Genomic DNA, 19,383 nt, shown 5'->3' on the forward strand with positions numbered 1-19,383 from the left:
GACTGTAGGTGGTGAGCCAAGACATTCCAGAGTTGGGTCTGCAGTCCCGCAGTGAGAAATTTTGTATGCTGCAACCCCAGCGAGATGTGCATGGTACCCTGGGAAATGCTCAGGGAACATCCTGTCCTGAATGAGGCATCCTGGCACCTGTACTTTCTCCTTCATGCTTTTATCAGCAGACTTGGAAGGGCAGGGATGGCTGTAAATGTGGTGGCCAAGAGTGACCTTTGCCTTTGACTCAGAGTTGTTGCTTCCTAAAAACAGATCGCCTGCCTGTGTGTGTCTGTCACCCTGAGTCCCTTCCCTCCACTACAGTCTGGCCTGGCCTAACTTGTTTTGGCCTGCTGCCCAGAAAGGAAGGAAGTGGCTGAGCCTGGGCGGGATTTGATTGGTTCAGTCCAACCTAACCCAGCCCCCACACAGCTCTCTGCAGTTAGGAAGCAGGAGATAAATGCTTTTCTCAGGAGTGTGGAGAAGATCTTCAAGGACAGGCCGCTCCTGAGACAAGGTACCAGCTTGGGGTGTGAGGCAAGAGAGAGTCCTGACTCTGATGAGCATGAGTTTATCAGCACTGGGATCGCTCCATGGAGCCAGCCGGCACAAGTGACCCTGGGTTTCTGAATAACCGTTTGTGCTTCAGGCAGAGCCATTCCAGACTTTCAACAGCCCTTGTCTGTGTGTTACCCCCTCCTTCTCCCTTTCATCCTGTCTCTTCCTGAATCTCCCTCCCCTTCTTTGCTCTACTCCCAAATCCACAGTCTCTGCCTTTGCTCAAAATTCTGAAGTTTTCCAGGTTCCTCTTCCAGACCTCAGAATCTTATCCTGTGTCTGTCTGCTCAGCAGGATGCTGAGGCTAAGCGTGTTTGGACTGGACCTGGGCTCTGTGGTGGCCTCGCCATGGCATCTTCTGCTGCTTGGAGCAGCTTCCTGGATTTTGGCCAGAATTCTTGCCTGGACTTACTCATTCTGTGAGAACTGCTTCCGCCTCAGATGTTTCCCTCAGCCCCCTAAAAGAAACTGGTTTTTGGGTCACTTAGGCATGGTAAGTATGGCAGCAGATAGGCTGGGGTTTGGGGGTGTATATGTTCCATAGAACTCAGGAAAGGTCTGGAGCCTGTAGCAGGGAGAAGCAGGGAAAGCCAGTTGAGCCCCTCTCTCCTCATCACATCCCCACATCCATTTGCCTTTCTGTCAATCCAGTGCCCGGCGGCCTTTCTGTTTCCCTTATGAGGCACTAGCCCCACTGTGGGTCACCGTCTCACCAGGACTGAGGTTTCCTTGATTCTTGGATGCTTGTCATATTCAGTGGCTCCTGTGGTGAACAGCACAGAGCAGTGACATCTTTGGTATAATAGTTTCATTGTTAGATTTGAGGTCTTCCTTCAGTATGTCCAAGGTCTTTCCTCCTGCCTCGCTGATCTCTCTTGGTTTCAGATGAGTGTCTGTACCTCTCTGGGTTGCTTCTTGCCCTGTAGGATTCAGCTGTGATTTCTCACCTCTGCCTACACTTTGGGACAGAAGAGAGATTGTATGGTTTTATTCCCCCTTCAACTTCTTAGCTACTCTCCTTTCTCATCTTGCCCTCTATCCTGAAGATCCATTAGTGGGCTCCATTATGCAATCCAGGTCAAAGATGAACACTTTTGAACGTTGGTAGTGATTATCTGAAGGGCCTAGAGTTTGTACATGCTAAGCACCAACTTTATTCCAAACCCACATCACAGTCTGGCCTTCTCTCTGGTCTCATCGCAATGACTACACTTCCTGGGAAGGCCTTAGTTCCTACTCAGCACCTTCCCTGGTCACCAGAGTCCCTTCCTCCACGTTGCTCCATGTTGCATAACTATGTCTTAGGATTAGATATCATTTATAATATAGATGTCACCACCAGTGCCGTTCATTGAAGTACTGCCTCTCTCAACAGAATCCTCTTTCCTACCAACAGTCTCATTTGACCATTGTTATCCAATGTCTTCTCAGTGTCTCCATCCTTTGTGCGTACTAACCTATCAGCTTCCTGACAGTTCCCTTTCATCTCCCCATTATTTCAGATTCCACCGAAGATTCAAAGTCTGAGGTTCTTGACAATTCATTTTTGTCCTTTAGGCATTTGGAAAAGTGTTGCTTTTGATGACCCCCAACCCCCATGTTTTCTGTTGTGTTATCTACAGTGATATTGTAGAGTCAGGTGACATGTTATCTCCCATTCTTATACCCTTATACCTCCAACATGCTCTTTCTGTACTAAACCTTCAGTCCTCCTCCTTCTTCCTCTCTTCTTCTTCTTCTTCTTCTTCTTCTTCTTCTTCTTCTTCTTCTTTCTCCTCCTCCTCCTCTTCCTCCTCCTCCTCTTCCTCCTCCTCTTCCTCCTCCTCTTTCTCCTCCTCTTCCTCCTCTTCCTCCTCTTTCTCCTTACCCCTCTTCCTCCTGTTGCTCTCTTCTTTTTCTTCTTTGTTTTGGGGGGCCGAGTTTCTCTGTGTAGTTTTCTCTGTCATGGAACTTGTTCCATAGGCCAGGCTGACCTTAAGGCCACTGCCTGCCCCGGGATTAAATGCTTGTGCCAACACCATCAGGCTTCTGCCATCTGCTTATGGACAAAGGATCATCATCATTGGTTGTTTCCTTTCCTGCTTGTTTCTCATTTCTCTCACACTTATGATTTCCAGGTCCCTGAATCCTGGCTCTATCCTCTTCATTTTCTCAAAGCTTTCTGGTGCATTGGGTTGTCCACCTTTCCTAGAAGCTCCTATTGGTTCCTGCATTCCATTCTTCTTGGTCTCCTCTGAGCTCCCTGAGACCCTTCTCTGTCCACCACTGCGTTCCCTCCCACCTGACCTTTCCATATGACTGCCCTGCAACCCTTTCCCATTTTCCATCTCATGTCTTTCTCGAAGCTTTTTTTCTCACCCCAGGGACCCAGCTCTTACGCCAACCATCAGTTCCCTCCACAGATGACTTCCAAGTTCACATCTCTCTGGAACTGGGAATCAAGATGTGGAAACCTCCACGATTCTTTGCTGCAATACTGAGGAGGTGCTTGCACAGAGTTGGTCTTAATAGGCTCTGGTGAATTAGGGACAAGTGAGAGAATTGGGTGGGGATGAAATTATCTGTAAGTTTACAGGTAACTGGAGTGGAGGATGGAGGGGTGAGGAAGGAAGGGACAAGAGGAGAGATAGATGATTTAGCTATAGGAAAAATCCCATAGAGAAAAAGATACACACATACAGGAGAGAGGGAATGATCAAATGAAGGAAATGGAGAAAAAAATCAGAACTATGATAAAGAAATAAATACACACAATTATATTGAGATCTACCACTCTAATCATTTTCCTCTGCTACCAGTTACCTATCACATCCTTCAATGTCATCTACCTATGTTGTCTATCATGTATCTGTCTATATATCCTCTATATATCCATCAGAAGCCTATGATCCATCTATCTATCTATCTATCTATCTATCTATCTATCTATCTATTCGTTGATCCTTCAATTATCTATATCTTATATTTTATTTTATTATATATTTTTTTTTTGTTTTTTTGAGACAGGGTTTCTCTGTGTAGACCTGGCTGTCCTGGAACTCACTCTGTAGACCAGGCTGACCTCAAACTCAGAAATCCACCTGCCTCTACCTCCCAAGTGCTGGGATTAAAGGCGTGCACCACCACCGCCTGGCCAATTATCTATATCTATGTCACAAAAGAGAGATGAGAAGGGTGATTCATAAGAGAGAGGGATGTGGATAGACATGTGGCTACAGGAAGGGACACATGTAGTTGAACTATTGAGTCATCAAGAGACTCGCATAAGTGGTCCAAGCAGGAGGGTTAGAGGGATGAGCATATTGGGTAGAGGACAGGAGCATCTGAGATGCCATGTATGGACTGGCCTCACCCTTCTCCATCCTCAGATCCAGAACAATGAGGAAGGCATGCAGGTGGTGACTGAAATGGGACACACTTTCCAAGACATCCATCTCTGCTGGCTGGGCCCAGTCATTCCTGTGCTGAGGCTTGTTGACCCTGCATTTGTTGCCCCCGTGCTCCAGGCCCCAGGTATCCCTTCTAGGATCCCTACCATTGCCTTCTTCTCTGTCTCTTATTTCAGCTCTTTCTATCCCTGGATTGACCAAGCTGAGCAACACATGGGGTTGTGTCTGACAATGGCCATGCGGCTAACCTGTAGAGTGACTGAGTCACTGATGATGAGGTCCTGAGTCTCAGTTGATGATTAAATTTGAGCTGTGGGTGATAGAAGCTAAACCCAGTCTGATCTAAGCCAGGGAAGAAAATGCATTGGCTTGGAATCTACTTGGAAATAGAACATTTGTCTACCATGAACAAATGTTAGGTTCCATCCTAGAACTGGGAATAATAGCTTTTTGTGTCTGTATGTGTCTGCCTGTGGTTGTGGGTACAAGTGTGTGGGTCCATATGCATGTGTGTGTGAATATATGTGGAGGACAGTAGACAATCTGAATTGCTGTCCTTGAAACTCTATCTAACTTTATTGAGACCAGACCTCTCCCTTCCCTGAGCTCACCTATTAATCTGGACTGTTTGGCCAGTAAGGCCCAGAGATTCTCCTATCTCTACCTTCCCAGCAGTAGCAACACCATACAGACATTTAAAAATATTTATTTTTGAGGCATTTATTTATTTACTTTGAGATACTTTGTAGCTCTAGCCGACCTGGAATTTACTTTGTAGAGTAGGCTGGCCTTGAACTCATAGAGACCCAGCTTTGTCAGCCTCCCGAGTGTTGATATTAAAAGTGTGTACTACTGTGTCAGACCTTTATTTTTATTTTATGAGTGTTTACCTGTATGGATGTATGGGTACCACATGTATGCAGTACCCTCAGTGTCCATAAGAGGGTGGCAGATCCTTTGGAACCAGAGTTACAGGTGGTTGTGTGTTGTCATATGGGTGCCTTGAACTAAACCCAGGTCTTCTGCAAGAGCTACCTTACTGACCCATCTCTTCATGCACAGGGATGGAATCTTTAAGTTGTGCTTTATTCAGAATGTAGTGATCTGAGAAGAGAGTAGGTGAGTCCACCACCTGAAACATTGCCTCATATCTCCTCTGCAGCCAGCAAAAGTGGACAGATTTTCCAGAGCTCAATTCCAACCCTTTGGTCACAAAGTCAGTCTGCCTCTGAGATTCAAGGTTTCTTTCCTTATCATGTCTTACATTTCTCCCTTATTATCAACCCTCTGTGCTGCTGTGTTCACACTAAAGATGCTGAGTTTGACAAGGCTCTGTGATGTGGGTCTTACATTCGTTTTGGTACTCCCCTGATTGAGAATAGTTAACTCAGAATAGCAAACTATTAGCAATGTGTGCATCTTACACTATTGACAATGTGTACATAAAGATTCCCTTTAAAAAATGGAGTGAAAACGGGTCTGTATAGAATAGAACAACATAGTGGTTTTTTTGTTTTGTTTTGTTTTTTACTTTCCATTTGTCCCCAATGATATTCTCGAAAGATGGGTATCTCCTGTGTGAACAGCCGAGGTTTTGGGAGACATGTAACATACTGTGAACTGTCCCCCACCTCTCAGTTCAGTCTCAGCTGCCACAACCACCTTGAATAGAAGTCATCTAAGCTGGTGATGATTTGCAACAAAGCTGGAACACAGGGAATTGCAGGGGAATGCACCAGAGTCCAGAAGGGTCAACTGTGTCTGGTGGGCCTTGGAGGATCCTGACAGCTGGAGAGGACAGATGCAACTCTTCGTGGTGGGCACATGGCTCTGAGAATAGAAGGGCCCTTAATTATGCACACTTAATGCTTAGTATAGCATAGAGGAGAGAGCTAGAGGGATCTGTGACACATGTAGGTCACATTTGGGATTTGAATGGGACCAAATTGAAGTGCCAATCTGGGATTATCTGAAGGGCAGAAACAGGTCATGTCAGACAGTTACACACTGTGTTGTGGCATATCAAGGAATGCCATGTGTGTTTTATATGAAATGTCATGCTAACATGTGCCCCTTTTGTATATACCAGGGTGTGTCAGGACATGTCAAAGAGCCACACTGGTGTGTCCCAGGTCTTTGCAAAGCCCTGTAGAGTGTTGTACTAGTCTCGAATGAGGATGACATAGTAGACCATACAGCAGCCCTGTGAAAGTATACTGTGCCATTCCATGCCATGCCCTGTCAGGTGACCTTTGCTGTCCCTGCTGCTGCAGTCTGGTCTGATCCTGCCACACCTTCTTTCTTTTTCATGTTTCCTTTGTGCCTGTCCCCTTCCTGCCTTCCTGTATTTGGAGGGGAAATGGAATCCCTGGGGCTGGGAGTTCTCACCCCTCCCATAGTTCATCTGATTTCTATCCTGGCACCTAATTGTCCTCCTCCATGGCAGCTTTGGTGGCCCCAAAGGACACGACTTTCTTAGGCTTCCTGAAGCCCTGGCTGGGTGAGTACCTCAAGGTGAGGGTCAGAGGACACCTTGGGGTGAGAGGAAGATTCCATCTTTGCCCACTGACATTGCTGCCCTCCCAGGGGATGGGCTCTTCCTGAGTTCTGGTGACAAGTGGAGTCGACATCGCCGTCTGCTGACACCTGCCTTCCACTTTGACATCCTGAAGCCCTATGTGAAGATTTTTAACCAGAGTGTGAACATCATGCACGTGAGTTCCTCAAGCCTAGGGTCCCAAATAGAGTATTTCAGAAAAGGTCATGGCTTCAGACAGATGTAGTCTGAAGGTGCTATTCTGTTCTGTGGTCTTGGGAACATAAGTTTTCTTCCCATGTCTCAGTTTCTCCATCCTTAATGTGGGAATAATAAATTGTACTTATGGGTGATCAGAATGGTACCCTAGAGTCATGCTCCTAGCATGTAGATGAGTTCATAGCAGACCAGTAGCTGCCTTTCTTCACAGAGGCCCTGGAAAGTCAACCAACAGTTGATGTTGACTACAGAAGCTCTTTCTGTGTGGGAGACTAGACTTCACTGCTCTAAGGCTGGCCATGGTGACACACTTCTTAATACCTGCATGAGGAGACTCAGGAAGAAAGACTGTGAATCATAGGCCAGTACAAACCACATCACCAAGACCTTGTTTCCAAAAACTAAGATCCTCCAGGGAGAAGTTCGTTGGGGAATGAGTGAATATGGTCAAAACTTATTTAAAAGCCAAACCAAACCTAAGGTCTTTTATAGAGCTGAGTTCACTCTGGTTGTCAAGTAAGGAAAATCTTGGTTTTAAAAGGGAGAAAGCAGAAACTTTACATGGACTCACTGTAACGACTGAGAATGGAGGACTTACAAAAACCCTGAAGTCATTTCTAGAGCCACATCAAATGATAATTACCACTAACACTTATTGAGCACCTTCTGCATATGAAATATTATGCCAGTTCCATGGTCTACATTGGTTGATGTAATTTCCATATTGCTGTGTTGTAGAGATGAATATGACTGTCTTATTATGGATGATTAAATGAAAGGTCAGAGAGGTCAGTCTTCTCCAGGTTTACAAGGAATGAGAGCATGAAAGGTAGAGGGAGCACTGAAGTGTACTTTACAGGTGATAAGTCATGTCAATTTAATTGTTCTGGAAGACTCGAGCAATCTAGAAGGCAGCAAGCTGACCAAGGGCACACAGAGATAGAATTAAACTCAAGGTTTTGTCTCCTAGCCTAATGTTTTCATCTGTGACAGTAAAACGTCTTCTGCTACCAAGAAAGTTAGGTTTTCCCTGGTGTCAGGACCCTTTCCTGGTGTTTAGTGTTGAGAAGGAGCTCAACCATCAAAGGCTTGTCCACATCTCTGTTCCTCCTCTCTTCAGGCCAAGTGGAAGCACCTATCCTCGGAAGGCAGTGCACGTCTGGAAATGTTTGAGAACATCAGCCTCATGACCTTGGACAGTCTTCAGAAATGCCTCTTTGGCTTTGACAGCAACTGTCAGGAGTGAGTCCCTGTCTCTGTCTTGGAACATGAGCTGTGTACCAAGGGCACAAATAGGGAGTAGAGAAGAGTTATGTTAAAACTGGCAGTGAGGGTCAGGGACTGGAGAGAGTCAGTGGTCCTCCTTGGGAGGTGGAATAATTTGCATAAAGATGTGGTTGGGCAGCAGGTGAAAGATGCAGGTCAATATGAGGCCACTTCAAAAGGTTGAAGGTTGTGTTACAGTCTGTGGCAAAATTGTCTTAAGTAAAAACAAGAGAGGAAGATTTAGTCTGCCCATTAGTTTCAGTGCATCATTGTGGGCAGTAACAGGGCCAAGCAGCTTCCACCATGATGGCAGAGACAGATAGAGAATTGGTCAGTGCCAGCAAGCTTCCTCCTTCCCTTTCATTCATGTAGCCCCACCCAGTGGTAAGAAGCTGTAAACACTCAGCGCTGGCTTTACTCACTCATTTAACTCCGTCTGGAAACAAAACAACTCTGTGACATATACAGACACATGCTTAATTAATCTCCCAGGCATAGCTCTGTGTAATGTATGTTTTCAAAGCTAACAACTGCAGGCCCTTAAGACAGCCTATATATTTTTTCTTTTCTTCTTTCCTCCCATCCCCTTCCTTTTTTCTTTCTTGACAGTGTCTCAATCTGTAGTTAGTCTGACTTGGGACTCACAGTGTAGATTAGATTGGTCTTGAGCTTCTGAGCTTCTTGCATTCACTTCCTGAGTGTTGGGATCACAGTCAGGAACCAGCCATCTCCAGCAAGTGGCCAGATCTTAAAGATGTTGAATGACCAACCAGAATGGTGTGAACTCCATCCTGAGTTTCCCAGAGCATAAGAGAAGGTGTCTGTATAGGAGGGGGTTCTTTGTCACCATGATCTTGGGCAATCTAATCATCAGAGGAGCTTCAGAGAGATACAGAATGCAAGGAACCTTGAGAGGAGGCTCTGAGCCTGGTCAGAGTCACAGGACCAGCTGCTCAGTGAGTGAGGGAATGAAATGATGTCCATATATACCCTGAGACCGTGGGTCAGGAGGGTACTTGTGGGGAGCAGGAAACAGAATCTTTGTGTCATGGATGCCCTTTTCTCAATGGATCCTAATCCTGGGACTCTGGCTGGAGCTTTTCTGTGTGCCAAGTTCCTTCCTCTCTCTGCCTTGCCCTGAAGGTCTCCCAGTGAATACATTTCTGCCATCTTGGAACTCAGCTCCCTCATAATAAAAAGGTCATATCAGCCCTTCCTGTATGTGGACTTCCTGTACTACCTCACTGCTGACGGACGGCGCTTCCGCAAGGCCTGTGATCTGGTGCACAACTTCACAGATGCTGTCATCAGGGAGAGACGTCGCACTCTCTCCAGCCAAAGTGTTGATGAATTCCTGAAGTCCAAGACTAAGTCTAAGACTTTGGACTTCATTGATGTGCTCTTGTTGGCCAAGGTGGGCCCATGTGGGGTCTAGGTTACAGGAACCTCCATGGTCAGTGTTAGGAAGAAGCTGGTATTGACCAGGAGATATTGGGGAGTTACAGTGCTTATGAAAACTGGGTACCACACAGAGTTCCATTTTAGGTGTGCCTCTTTTGAAGGCTCTGCTAAAAGAGCAAACAGTGGGCAGGAAACCACAGAAGAAATGGAAGCAGGCTGTGGAGAAGACAGGAGGCACCTTGTGTGCACAATGGGTGTCAGTCTGTCTCCTACCACCTGTCTTACAGTTTCACTTCTGTGAAGGGAGAACATGAACAAGGCAACTATTTTAAAGGACAACATTTAATTGGGGATGGCATACAGTTTCAGAAGTTAAGTATATTATCATCATGGAGGGAAGCATGGCAGTGTGCAGGTAGTTATGGTGCTGGAAGAGGAGCTGTGAGTTCTGCATCTTCATCTCAAGGCTGCCAAGAGGAGCCTGTCTTCTGCACTGGGTGGAACCTGAGCATAAGGAGGCCTCAAAGCCCACCTGTACAGTGACAGTTCCTCTAACAAAGCCACACCTCCTCCATTAAGGCCACATCTCCTCATAGTGCCACTCTCTGTGGCCAAGAATTCAAGTATTCACATGGGTGTTCTGAACACCACCTCAGACATGGTGTGAGTTATGAGTCTTATTTTGTTTTCAGGATGAACATGGAAAGGAGCTGTCCATTGAGGACATCAGAGCAGAGGCTGACACCTTTATGTTTGGAGGTGAGGGTCCCAGTGTAGAGAGGAGGAGAGGTCTGCCGATCCCTAGCAGTACTGTGGGAAGACCTAGACTCCCCCCATTCTTTCCATGCATTCTTGTTCGGAGCCTAAGTATTTGGATACAGGTGCCCATTGTGCTGAAACAGGCCAGAGATCCGAACCTGTTTGTCCACCCTTCAGGTCATGACACGACAGCCAGTGCACTCTCCTGGATCCTGTACAACCTGGCAAGGCACCCAGAATACCAGGAGCGCTGCCGGCAGGAGGTTCTGGAGCTGCTGAAGGACCGAGAGACTGAGGAGGTTGAGTGGTGAGCATGAGTCTCTGCTGTTACAGCTTCTGGTCACCATGCTCATTGCTGCCTTTCTTACAGGGTGTGTCTGTGTAGCTAAGGCTGGCTTATAGAGTCTAAACACCTTTGCTTTTAGGGAATACATGCCCAGTTTGACATGTTCATTTAATTAACTATGTCTCACATAGCAAGTTAGGGTTCGTTCTGAAGTTTTCAAACCCAATTTGTTTTTCCTGATTCTCTTCTTCGCATCTTGTGAATTTCCTTTTGGCTTTTGTACCATTCTTCTCTTTGTCATTCATAGACACTTCTTCTTTAGTTCCTGTGAAAAGAAATCCCATGGTGTATCTTTGTATAGTTTTTAGTAACATTTTGTACATTTCAATGTACAAGGGCTGCCCTTCCATTGGTCCTAAGTTCACTTCCGAGGAACCCCATGGTGGCTCACAACCATCTGTAATTGGATCTGATGCCCTCTTCTGTTGTGTCAGCAACAGCATACTCATATACATAAAATCAATCAATCAGTCAATCAATCAATCAATCTTAAAGCAAAATACCAAGGGGAATGAAAGGATTTTGATTGTCTCACCATGAATAAATGACAAGTCTTTGGAATGATAGATATTTTCATTAACGTATAGTTTTGGTGCTTCTGATGTATTGAGGAAATCTACCCCATATTTGGAGGGGCCAAGAATTTTTGTTTTGTTTGGTTTTTAGATAGGATCATACTGTGTTACCCTGGCTGGTCTGAAGTTCACTTTGCACATCAGGCTGGTCTCAAAGTCTTAGAGATTTGCCTGCTTCTGCTTCCCAAGAGATGGGTCTGATGGTGTGTGCCATCATGATATGCAAACATTTGTTTGTGTATGTATTTACTGAGACAGCTGTTTGTTGAGGTCAAGACAGCCTCCAGCTTACTCTTTAGCTGAGATTGACTTTGACCTAAATCCTCCTGTCTCCACTTCTCCAGTATTGGAATTCTTTTCCTGGGTGCATTTAATTCTTTTTGTTGCTAATTGCTAGTATTCTTAATATCTTCCTCCAAGCCATCTCTCTATTTCCCAGTAGTGTGTGGACTATCTTCTTGTGCCTACCTCAGCTCTGTATTCCACAGTCCTCAGTAGTCACTTAGTATTTAATAAAATGTTTTCATATCTATTACTATATTTTCACAATAAGTTTTAGTGAGTGGTAGATTGGATCCCTCTTTTATTTTTAAAATCACTTTCCTCTGCATGGACTTTAGCTTCAACTTTATTGGATATTCATTCTTCTAATTAGAGTGAAGTTGTTAAGTGGGGACGGGTTAGTGGTGGAGATTTGCAGGGCCTGTGAAAAACCAGTCCTGAGAGGATTGTCAGGCACAAATACACACACAGACACAGACACAGACACAGGAACACACACACACACACACACACATACACACACACACACACACACACACACACCACTCATTCTTATGCAAGCAACATTAGTTAACTTCACCAGGTCATAAACAGAAAAGTCAAGGCATCAAAGTAGAAGGGAAGGGAGACTGGATAGGCAGACAAAGGGGTTTCAGCAGGCATGGGAGAGTGATGAGAGAGATTACTGTGTAGGCTGAGTATAGTTAGTGTACATTGCATACATATATGGAAATATAAAAACTGCATTTTAAAATGAAAAGAAAACTCAGCTAAAAGTTTATGGGATATTACTTAAAAATTTAATATAGAAAGAACTAGCTAGGTGTTATTGGTGCAGGCCTTTAATGCCAGCATTCTAAAGGCAGAGGTAGGCAGATTTCTGAGTTTGGGGCCAGTCTGGTCAATAGAGTAAGTTCTATGACAGCCAGGGCTACACTGAGAAACCCTTTGTCAAAACAAACAAACAAACAAACAAACAACAGGAAAGAACAGGATAGAACTGACACCTTTAAAACGACGGGCCATTCCCCCACTGCCACTCTCCTATTGAGTGTATATATTCATTTAAATAACCGTACAGGCCTTTAAGGATTTTTATTTTGCCTTTTAAAAAAGCTTTATTACATAATTAGTTTTTGATTTAATGTCTCTTGTAGCCTAGGTTGGCTTTTTATTCCTGAATCTCCATTTTCTTGAGTACCACTACATCCAGGTCATTGTATAAACATTTTAAAGCTTGTGCACAGCAAATTTATCAAATGTAGGGTATCTCTGGAGCAGCATGCTTTAATTAGAAATATTTCAGGTTGAGCTTCCCCTTCCCCATGTTTTTGTGATTTGAGGGGAAGGTAGTGTTAATCTTTGATCCAAGGCCCTGTGACTTCAAAACTTGGGAAGTAGAATGATATATATCAGGAGTTCAAGGTTGCTCTTAGTAGCTACACACACACACACACACACACACACACACATCAAACAAAGGAACGGTCAAACATCCTTGATTCATCTGGAATGTAATCTGTTACCTGACTAAGGATGAGAGGCAAGTGGTTATAATCTAACCAGATGCAGGTGAGGCTGAGTCCAGTCTTGATTTTGTTCCTGGATAATTCTGTGGTGTGTTCCTTAGGGACGACCTGGCCCAGATGCCCTTCCTGACCATGTGCATCAAGGAAAGCCTGCGGCTGCACCCCCCAGCCATAGATCTCCTCCGCCGCTGCACCCAGGACATTGTGCTACCTGATGGCCGGGTCATACCTAAAGGTGCCCTGAAGGTCAAGGGTGAAGGGAGAAGCAGATGGGGCTCATCTAAGTAGGGTGACAGTCCCTAGGGGCAGCTTGGACCTATTACTGACTGGATCCTCTTACCCAACAGGGAACATCTGTGTCATCAGCATCTTTGGTATTCATCACAATCCTTCAGTCTGGCCAGACCCGGAGGTAGGGGCTCCTCCAGGGATTTCTGGGAGGGACCTGGGGAGGGGGCGTGGCCTCAACCTGGAAACAAGAAGTCTCCACGTGCACTCCTTTTCTGGGGCGGGCTGGGTGTGTGCACAGAAGCAAACCTAGATGCCTCATCTTGCCTCTTCCCTCAGGTCTATGACCCCTCCCGCTTTGACCCAGAAAACCGTCAGAAGAGGTCACCTCTTTCTTTTATTCCCTTCTCTGCGGGCCCCAGGTGAGACCAGATGGCTTGTGGTGATGGGTAGAATCTGGGGCTGTCAGTGGGAATAGGGTGGAGTTGGGATGATGGTTGGGTTGTAGTTCTCCTTCCCTCTCTGCTCAGGGTATGTGTGAAAGTCTGCAGAACCCACGGTTGGCAGGTGAAGAAGGGCTGACCAGGCCTGGCCCAGACTGGGTCAGGTTGGGTCCAGGAGCTCCTGTCTAGGTTCTGGCACAGTCAGAGTCCCCACCCCATCCTTCCGCAGGAACTGCATAGGACAGACTTTCGCTATGAATGAGATGAAGGTGGCGCTGGCACTGACACTGCTGCGCTTCCGCGTCCTGCCAGATGACAAGGAGCCACGCCGGAAGCCCGAGATAATCCTGCGGGCAGAGGGCGGGCTGTGGCTGCGGGTGGAGCCGCTGAGCTGAGCGGGTGCGCGCAAAGACCCCAAACCTGACTTGGGACTTTTTCACCTTACCCTCCAATTATCCTCTCCGGACCCCAGAATTAGCGTGGCTCCACCGAACGCTAGCAGGGGACGCTGGAGGGCCACAAAACCAGCACTGGCTTCCCTGAAGAGAAGGGGCTGATTGATGTCTGAGCCAAAGGATCGTGTGCTGGCTTTCATGCTGAGAATTCTTCTCCAGGGCAAGCTTGGACTTCAGATTAAGAGAGAGAGTCGACTTTCTGGCACGCTTGAGACTCTTTAGTCACTGAAACAAACCTTAATTACACTGTTTCCACTTCTGCTTTCTCCTACTCCTCTTCATTATGTTTGAAGCCGGTCTCCAGTTTTTTGGATTCTTAGTGCTGCACCAGTAGTGGGCTGCCATACTACACCTGGTGTGGGGTGTATTTGTAAAGTCTGAGTAAAATGGTTTCTCTGAAAAGGTATATCCTGGCACAGTTGAGAAGTATGTTAAATGACACTCTAGGTTTGTGATACCCAAGATCACTAAGGTATCTTAAAATGAACAAAGTCACACTTCCAGAATCCTTCATTTAACCTTTGTCCTGGGCGGTGTTCATTGAGAATTCCACTTATTTCACAAGAATCTTATAATTTTCCTTTCTAGTAGCACTTTTGGCTTTAATTCCTCTACCCTCATCACGAAATCTTTAAAACAGTGTCAGATGGACATGACGACTCGTACCTGAAATCCAGTACCTGCGGCACAGGATCATGAGTTGGAGAGTGTCTTGGAATACATAGAACATTTAAGGCCAGCCTCGGCCTTAGGTCCCCCCCATCCCTCTGCCTTGCTAAACTATTAGCTTACATTCCTAAAGTTAGCCACCAAGGTCTCTTCCCTTAATTGGCCACTTCCTCCTTTGGAGCCTGACTACCAAAGTACAGCTATCAAACTATTGAAGTACGTCAATCAAAAGCCCTCTTTCATTCCCCTAATTGACATGCCTAGTGAGACACTTCATCCTAACACAGGGTTTCTCATTTTACCTTTATAAACTGTCATTTGCTTTATGGGCCACCTCTGTCTATCTCGAAGCAGTTCTTTGTTCCATTCTGGGACAAATAACCCTCTCCCATCTTGTGTGTTCCTAACCCATTCTTCCTTTGTCCTCTACCTCTTGTCTTTGTTTCTTATTTCCTGCTTTTTGTCCCTCTGAAGCAAATAAGTCTTGGGGGTCCTGTGCAGATACTTTCCCTTTCCCTTTGCTTCTGCTTAGGATAGTGATGATTTACAGATGCAGGGGGTGGGGAAGCATGGGTCTTTGCATTCCACAGACTGTAACAGATGACTGTGTAATTCTTAAAAACACAGCTAGACCTGTTTCTGGTTGGCTGCAGAATAATCTGTTGGCCTCCTGACCAGGAGAATGGTCCCTTGGCAGGCAGTTTGAGAACAACAGGCATTGAAAAGACTAGTCTTCCTGGGTTCAGTCTAGTGACTGCTGAGGGATCTGAAAGCTCTCAGACTTGACACCAGATGTCCTTAATGACAGGACAGAAGTGACAGTGAGGTAGATGGAAGTGGGAGTGGTCTCTAACATTCTGCCACTGCCAGGATCACTGTCTTTCCCCTCCCATTTTCACAGAAGCCCTATAGAGCCTGATGTTGATGTTCTAAGGCAGTTCCCTCCTATTTGAAATGTTCCATCCAGGAGGAAGACGGAAGGCTTATGAGGCTCAATAGGCAAACAGCATCTTATGTAGCTAGCCAGATTTGTTTTTGCTTGGTTTGCTTTTTCTAGACAGGGTTTCTCTGCTTATCCTGGAGCTTGCTTTGTAGACTTCCAAGTCACAGAGACTCACTTGCCTCTGCCTCCTGAGTGCTAAGAATAGAGGTGTGTGACACAGTTGCTCCCCTCACCAGACTCTTGAAGCTCCCTCTCGAGGTTTTTAGAAGGAACAAACAACTATTGGGGAGGACAGTGTGTGATCTCAGAGTTGCAGCTTTCCTGCGTAGTTGCACTTTTGTTATGGGTGGACTGTTTTGAGCTATCCCTGCTTCTGTAAGTAAGCCTTCACCAATACTCTGGTTAGTAACCTCAATTAACAAAAAAAAAATCGCTGATTCACTGAGTTGGACTTTGGTGTACTCGTCACTTTGATCCGTGGTGAACACTCTGACACTATTCTTGGGAAGATATGAACAAGCTAGATGGGGAAACTGTTGGTATTCTGTCTAAACTCCACCTCCACAGTTACCTGGCAACAGCCAGGTAGGCCTGGCCCACTATAAAACGGGCTGCTTGTCCCCCCCCCCCTTAATCCCTTGATTTCTTGCTTCTAGCTTCTCTCTGTCCCCTCGCCCCTCCCCCTTTCCTTCCCCCCTCTCTCCACGTGGTCATGGCCGACCTCCACTTCTCTCTTCTTCCTCTCTCTTCTTTCTCTTCCTCCATCTTCTTCTATTTTTCTCCCCCCACCTTTGCCCTATCTCCTGAATACCCCCCCCACACACACCCTTGGAACTGTTTGGTCTGGTGTGGTTTGTCTTAAGCTGCGCGCAGACGTCTAACAGAAACAATGACAGATCAAAGTAATGACACCACCAAAGTCCGACTTAGCGAGCCAGTGAGCTTTACAGGGTTGCTTGCAGGAGTGTGGTACAGTCAGCCCAGCAGGTTGGAGGGTGTTCTTTCCTAGTAGTCCATTTTCCCTGAGCCTCTTCCTGACAGCTCAGCTTATCTCTGTTCCTTCCACATAATTTTATGAAGCATGTTTCCCCTTGCCTGGTCTCCTTGCCTGGTGCTGTGGCCCCTCACAACTTAGCTCTGAGATCACACCTTTGCTTGCTCCACTTAGGAAGCCCATGCTTGGTCCAGCTAGGCTCCGACACCAGCAGCCGCCATGTTGCCGGCCTGGCTCTATAGCACCGCAGACCTCTCTTCCTTCTGGCTCTACCATGCTGCTCAGCGCTGTCCCTCCTGAGAACGACAGGAGCCACCATTTGCCCTTCACCGATCAGCCACCTCCGTGGCTGGCCCTGCCAAATGCCAACGACTGCCCTGGTCTCCCTCAGCTCCCATGATAGCATTTCTGGTGTCTGCTTGCTGCTTGCCTGGCGCCACAGTGGCTACTCCGGCCTCGCCCAGCTCCCTTTAGCTCCGTGAAAGGAAAACATGAAAGAGACCTTTATATTTTAAAACTGACCAGATACATTAAAGACTGGGTGAAGAATATCATGCCCCATCCTTCTTGGCCTCTGCCTCGTCTGACTCCTAATCTTCTGCTTCGTCCTCTTCCTATCCTCCCTCGAAATCCTGCCTTCTCTTTCACCCAGCTTCTGCCATCTTTATTTAGCCAAACAACAATTAGGGAAACTCCCCTACACAGCTAGTCTGAGAGTCTCTCCCAGCAGGCTTTACTGCTTTAGATATGCTTAAAAAGGGAGGGGTCTAGTGAATCTGGTCAGCTTCACTGACTTCCTTATGCTGTTATTTCTGGTTTTTTTTAATTATTTATATTCTGATCTTAATGAGGTCCCCTACAGGGTAGAATGTTTCACCGCCTCTTAGAACAGTGTTCTCAACCTTTCTAGTGTTACAACCCTTTGATATAGTTCTATACATCATGATGACCCCCAACCATAAAATTATTTTCATCGCTCCATCGTAACTGTAATTTTGATGCTGTTGTGAATGGTAAGCATCTGATATGCAGATGGTCTTGGGCAATCCTGTGAAAGGGTTGTTTGACTCTCAAAACAGTCATGACTCTCAGTTTCCAAACCAATGTCTTAGAATATTTTGTTTCATCCTTAGTCCCCCCTTAAACCTCTTGCTTCTTAATAAGCCTCCCACAAAGATGGAAGGTTTTATTTTCAGAGGAAAATGCTACACCACATACTAGTTCCTTATCTGGGATAAGTAGATGTATGTATGTATGTATGTATGTATGTATGTATGTATATTTATGTACTTGTGTGTGTTGTATGTTTGCGTCTCTCTCTGTGTGTATGTGTGTGTGTTGTTTTTTTTTACATAGCATTGACTCTTTGAGCAATCTCTCTCTGAGAATACCCACAGGGCTATTCTGGGCAAAACCCAAGGCAGTCCAAAGGGGATCAATTCCATGATTTAGAGGAGCTAGAGGCTTACCTAGATTCTAATAATATAGAGAGTAGATATCTGCTCAGCTCTTGTGCTGTTTAAGGCTTATTGTAAATATAAAGGTTGTGAATGCCTTTCGTCTGGGAACTGAATGATCAAGGTGGAGTAGAAACTCTGGTTTGGGATTTTAAATTTCTACAACACTTACCTTTTTTAAGCAGCAGTTTGCTATTCTGTTAGGTGAGAATTTTTCTCTCCTTTGGATGTCATCTGTCACTTGGGCCTCTCCAAGTGACACCAGGGTTCTGAAGGAAGCATGGTAGGATCGCTTCAGTCTCATGGTGAGAATTGTAGTCAGTGAAGAGGAAAAACAGACAAGGGATTGAGCAACTCAATGATAGGTCTTTATTGGGAAACATATGAGGGTGGAAAATCTCTAGTTCCTGAACCAGCAAACCTCTCTTTGCTTTTAGGTTGGGTAGTTATAAGGCAGCAATGGAAAAGAGGGAAGAAGATTGCAAAATTGCTTTTATTTTTTTGGCTCACAGTTGGTCATTTCTAGAGATAGCTAGGGAAAAGAGATAGTCAATTAAAGATGGACAGGGGTACAGAGAGAAGACCATGTGAAGACGCAGGAAGAAGATGGCTGTTGGCAAGCCCAAAAGAGGAGCTGGGCTGGCTAGTTTATATCAACTTGACACAAGCTAGAGTTATATGAAAGGAGGGAACCCCGGTTGAGGAAATGCCTTCATAAGATCCAGCTCTATGGCAATTTCTTAACTAGTGGTCGATGGCGGAGGGCCCAGCCCATTGTGGTTGGTACCATCCTTGGGCTGGTGAAAGCAGGCTGAGCAAGCCATGAGAAGTAAGACAGTAAGTAGAATCCTTCATCAGCTCTTGCCTCCAGGTTACTGCCTGTTTGAGTTCCTACCCTGACCTCCTTCCACGATGAACAGTGATGTGGAACTGTAAGCCAAATAAACTGTTTCTTCCTGAAGTTGTTTTGGTCATAGTGTTTCATCCCAGCAATAGTAACCTTAGACAGAAGCCTTAGAAGAAACCAGCCCTATTGCCATACTTCCATCCCAGGCTTCTGGACTCAGAATTGGTCTCTCACCAAGCTTGAAATTCAGTGATCCCACTAGACTGGCTGGCCAGCAAGCCTCAAGAATCTTCTGCCCCCTGTCTGTGCCTTCTCAGGGTTACAGGTGTATGTTATTCCACTCAGCTTTTTTTTTTTTTTAACATTGGTGCTGTGAATTGAACTTAGTTTCACACAATTGTGCTGCAAGCCCGACTTAGTCATCTCCTCAGCCCTAACCTCACAATTTATTAAAGATGACAGCAAATTTGCAAGCTGTCATGGCCAGCCATTATTG

The 19,383-nt window shown here is 45.7% G+C and overlaps 1 protein-coding gene across 4 annotated transcripts; it reads left to right on the top strand.

The window, feature by feature from the left end:
- The first annotated feature begins 383 nt into the window (after positions 1-383).
- On the top strand, positions 384-14,383 carry LOC114634909 (cytochrome P450 4F5). Of its 4 annotated transcripts, XM_028783513.1 has the most exons (14): positions 384-508; positions 844-1,042; positions 2,913-3,033; positions 3,918-4,062; positions 6,385-6,438; positions 6,525-6,652; positions 7,814-7,935; positions 9,103-9,373; positions 10,053-10,119; positions 10,297-10,426; positions 12,953-13,086; positions 13,199-13,263; positions 13,419-13,501; positions 13,752-14,383. In XM_028783513.1, exons 4-14 carry the CDS (start codon positions 3,939-3,941, stop codon positions 13,915-13,917), a joined length of 1,344 nt encoding a protein of 447 aa, XP_028639346.1. In that variant the 5' UTR covers positions 384-508; positions 844-1,042; positions 2,913-3,033; positions 3,918-3,938; the 3' UTR covers positions 13,918-14,383. The 4 variants fall into 4 exon arrangements, with proteins under 4 accessions (XP_028639346.1, XP_028639343.1, XP_028639347.1 ...); XM_028783510.1 differs by lacking the exon at positions 2,913-3,033 and having other exon boundaries at positions 395-508; positions 841-1,042; XM_028783514.1 differs by lacking the exon at positions 844-1,042 and having other exon boundaries at positions 452-508; positions 2,940-3,033.
- The last annotated feature ends 5,000 nt before the right edge of the window (positions 14,384-19,383 follow it).

The sequence above is a fragment of the Grammomys surdaster genome, unplaced genomic scaffold (assembly GCF_004785775.1).
Source record: "Grammomys surdaster isolate TR1022 unplaced genomic scaffold, NIH_TR_1.0 1149, whole genome shotgun sequence".
In the NCBI taxonomy this organism is placed as follows: Eukaryota; Metazoa; Chordata; class Mammalia; order Rodentia; family Muridae; genus Grammomys; species Grammomys surdaster.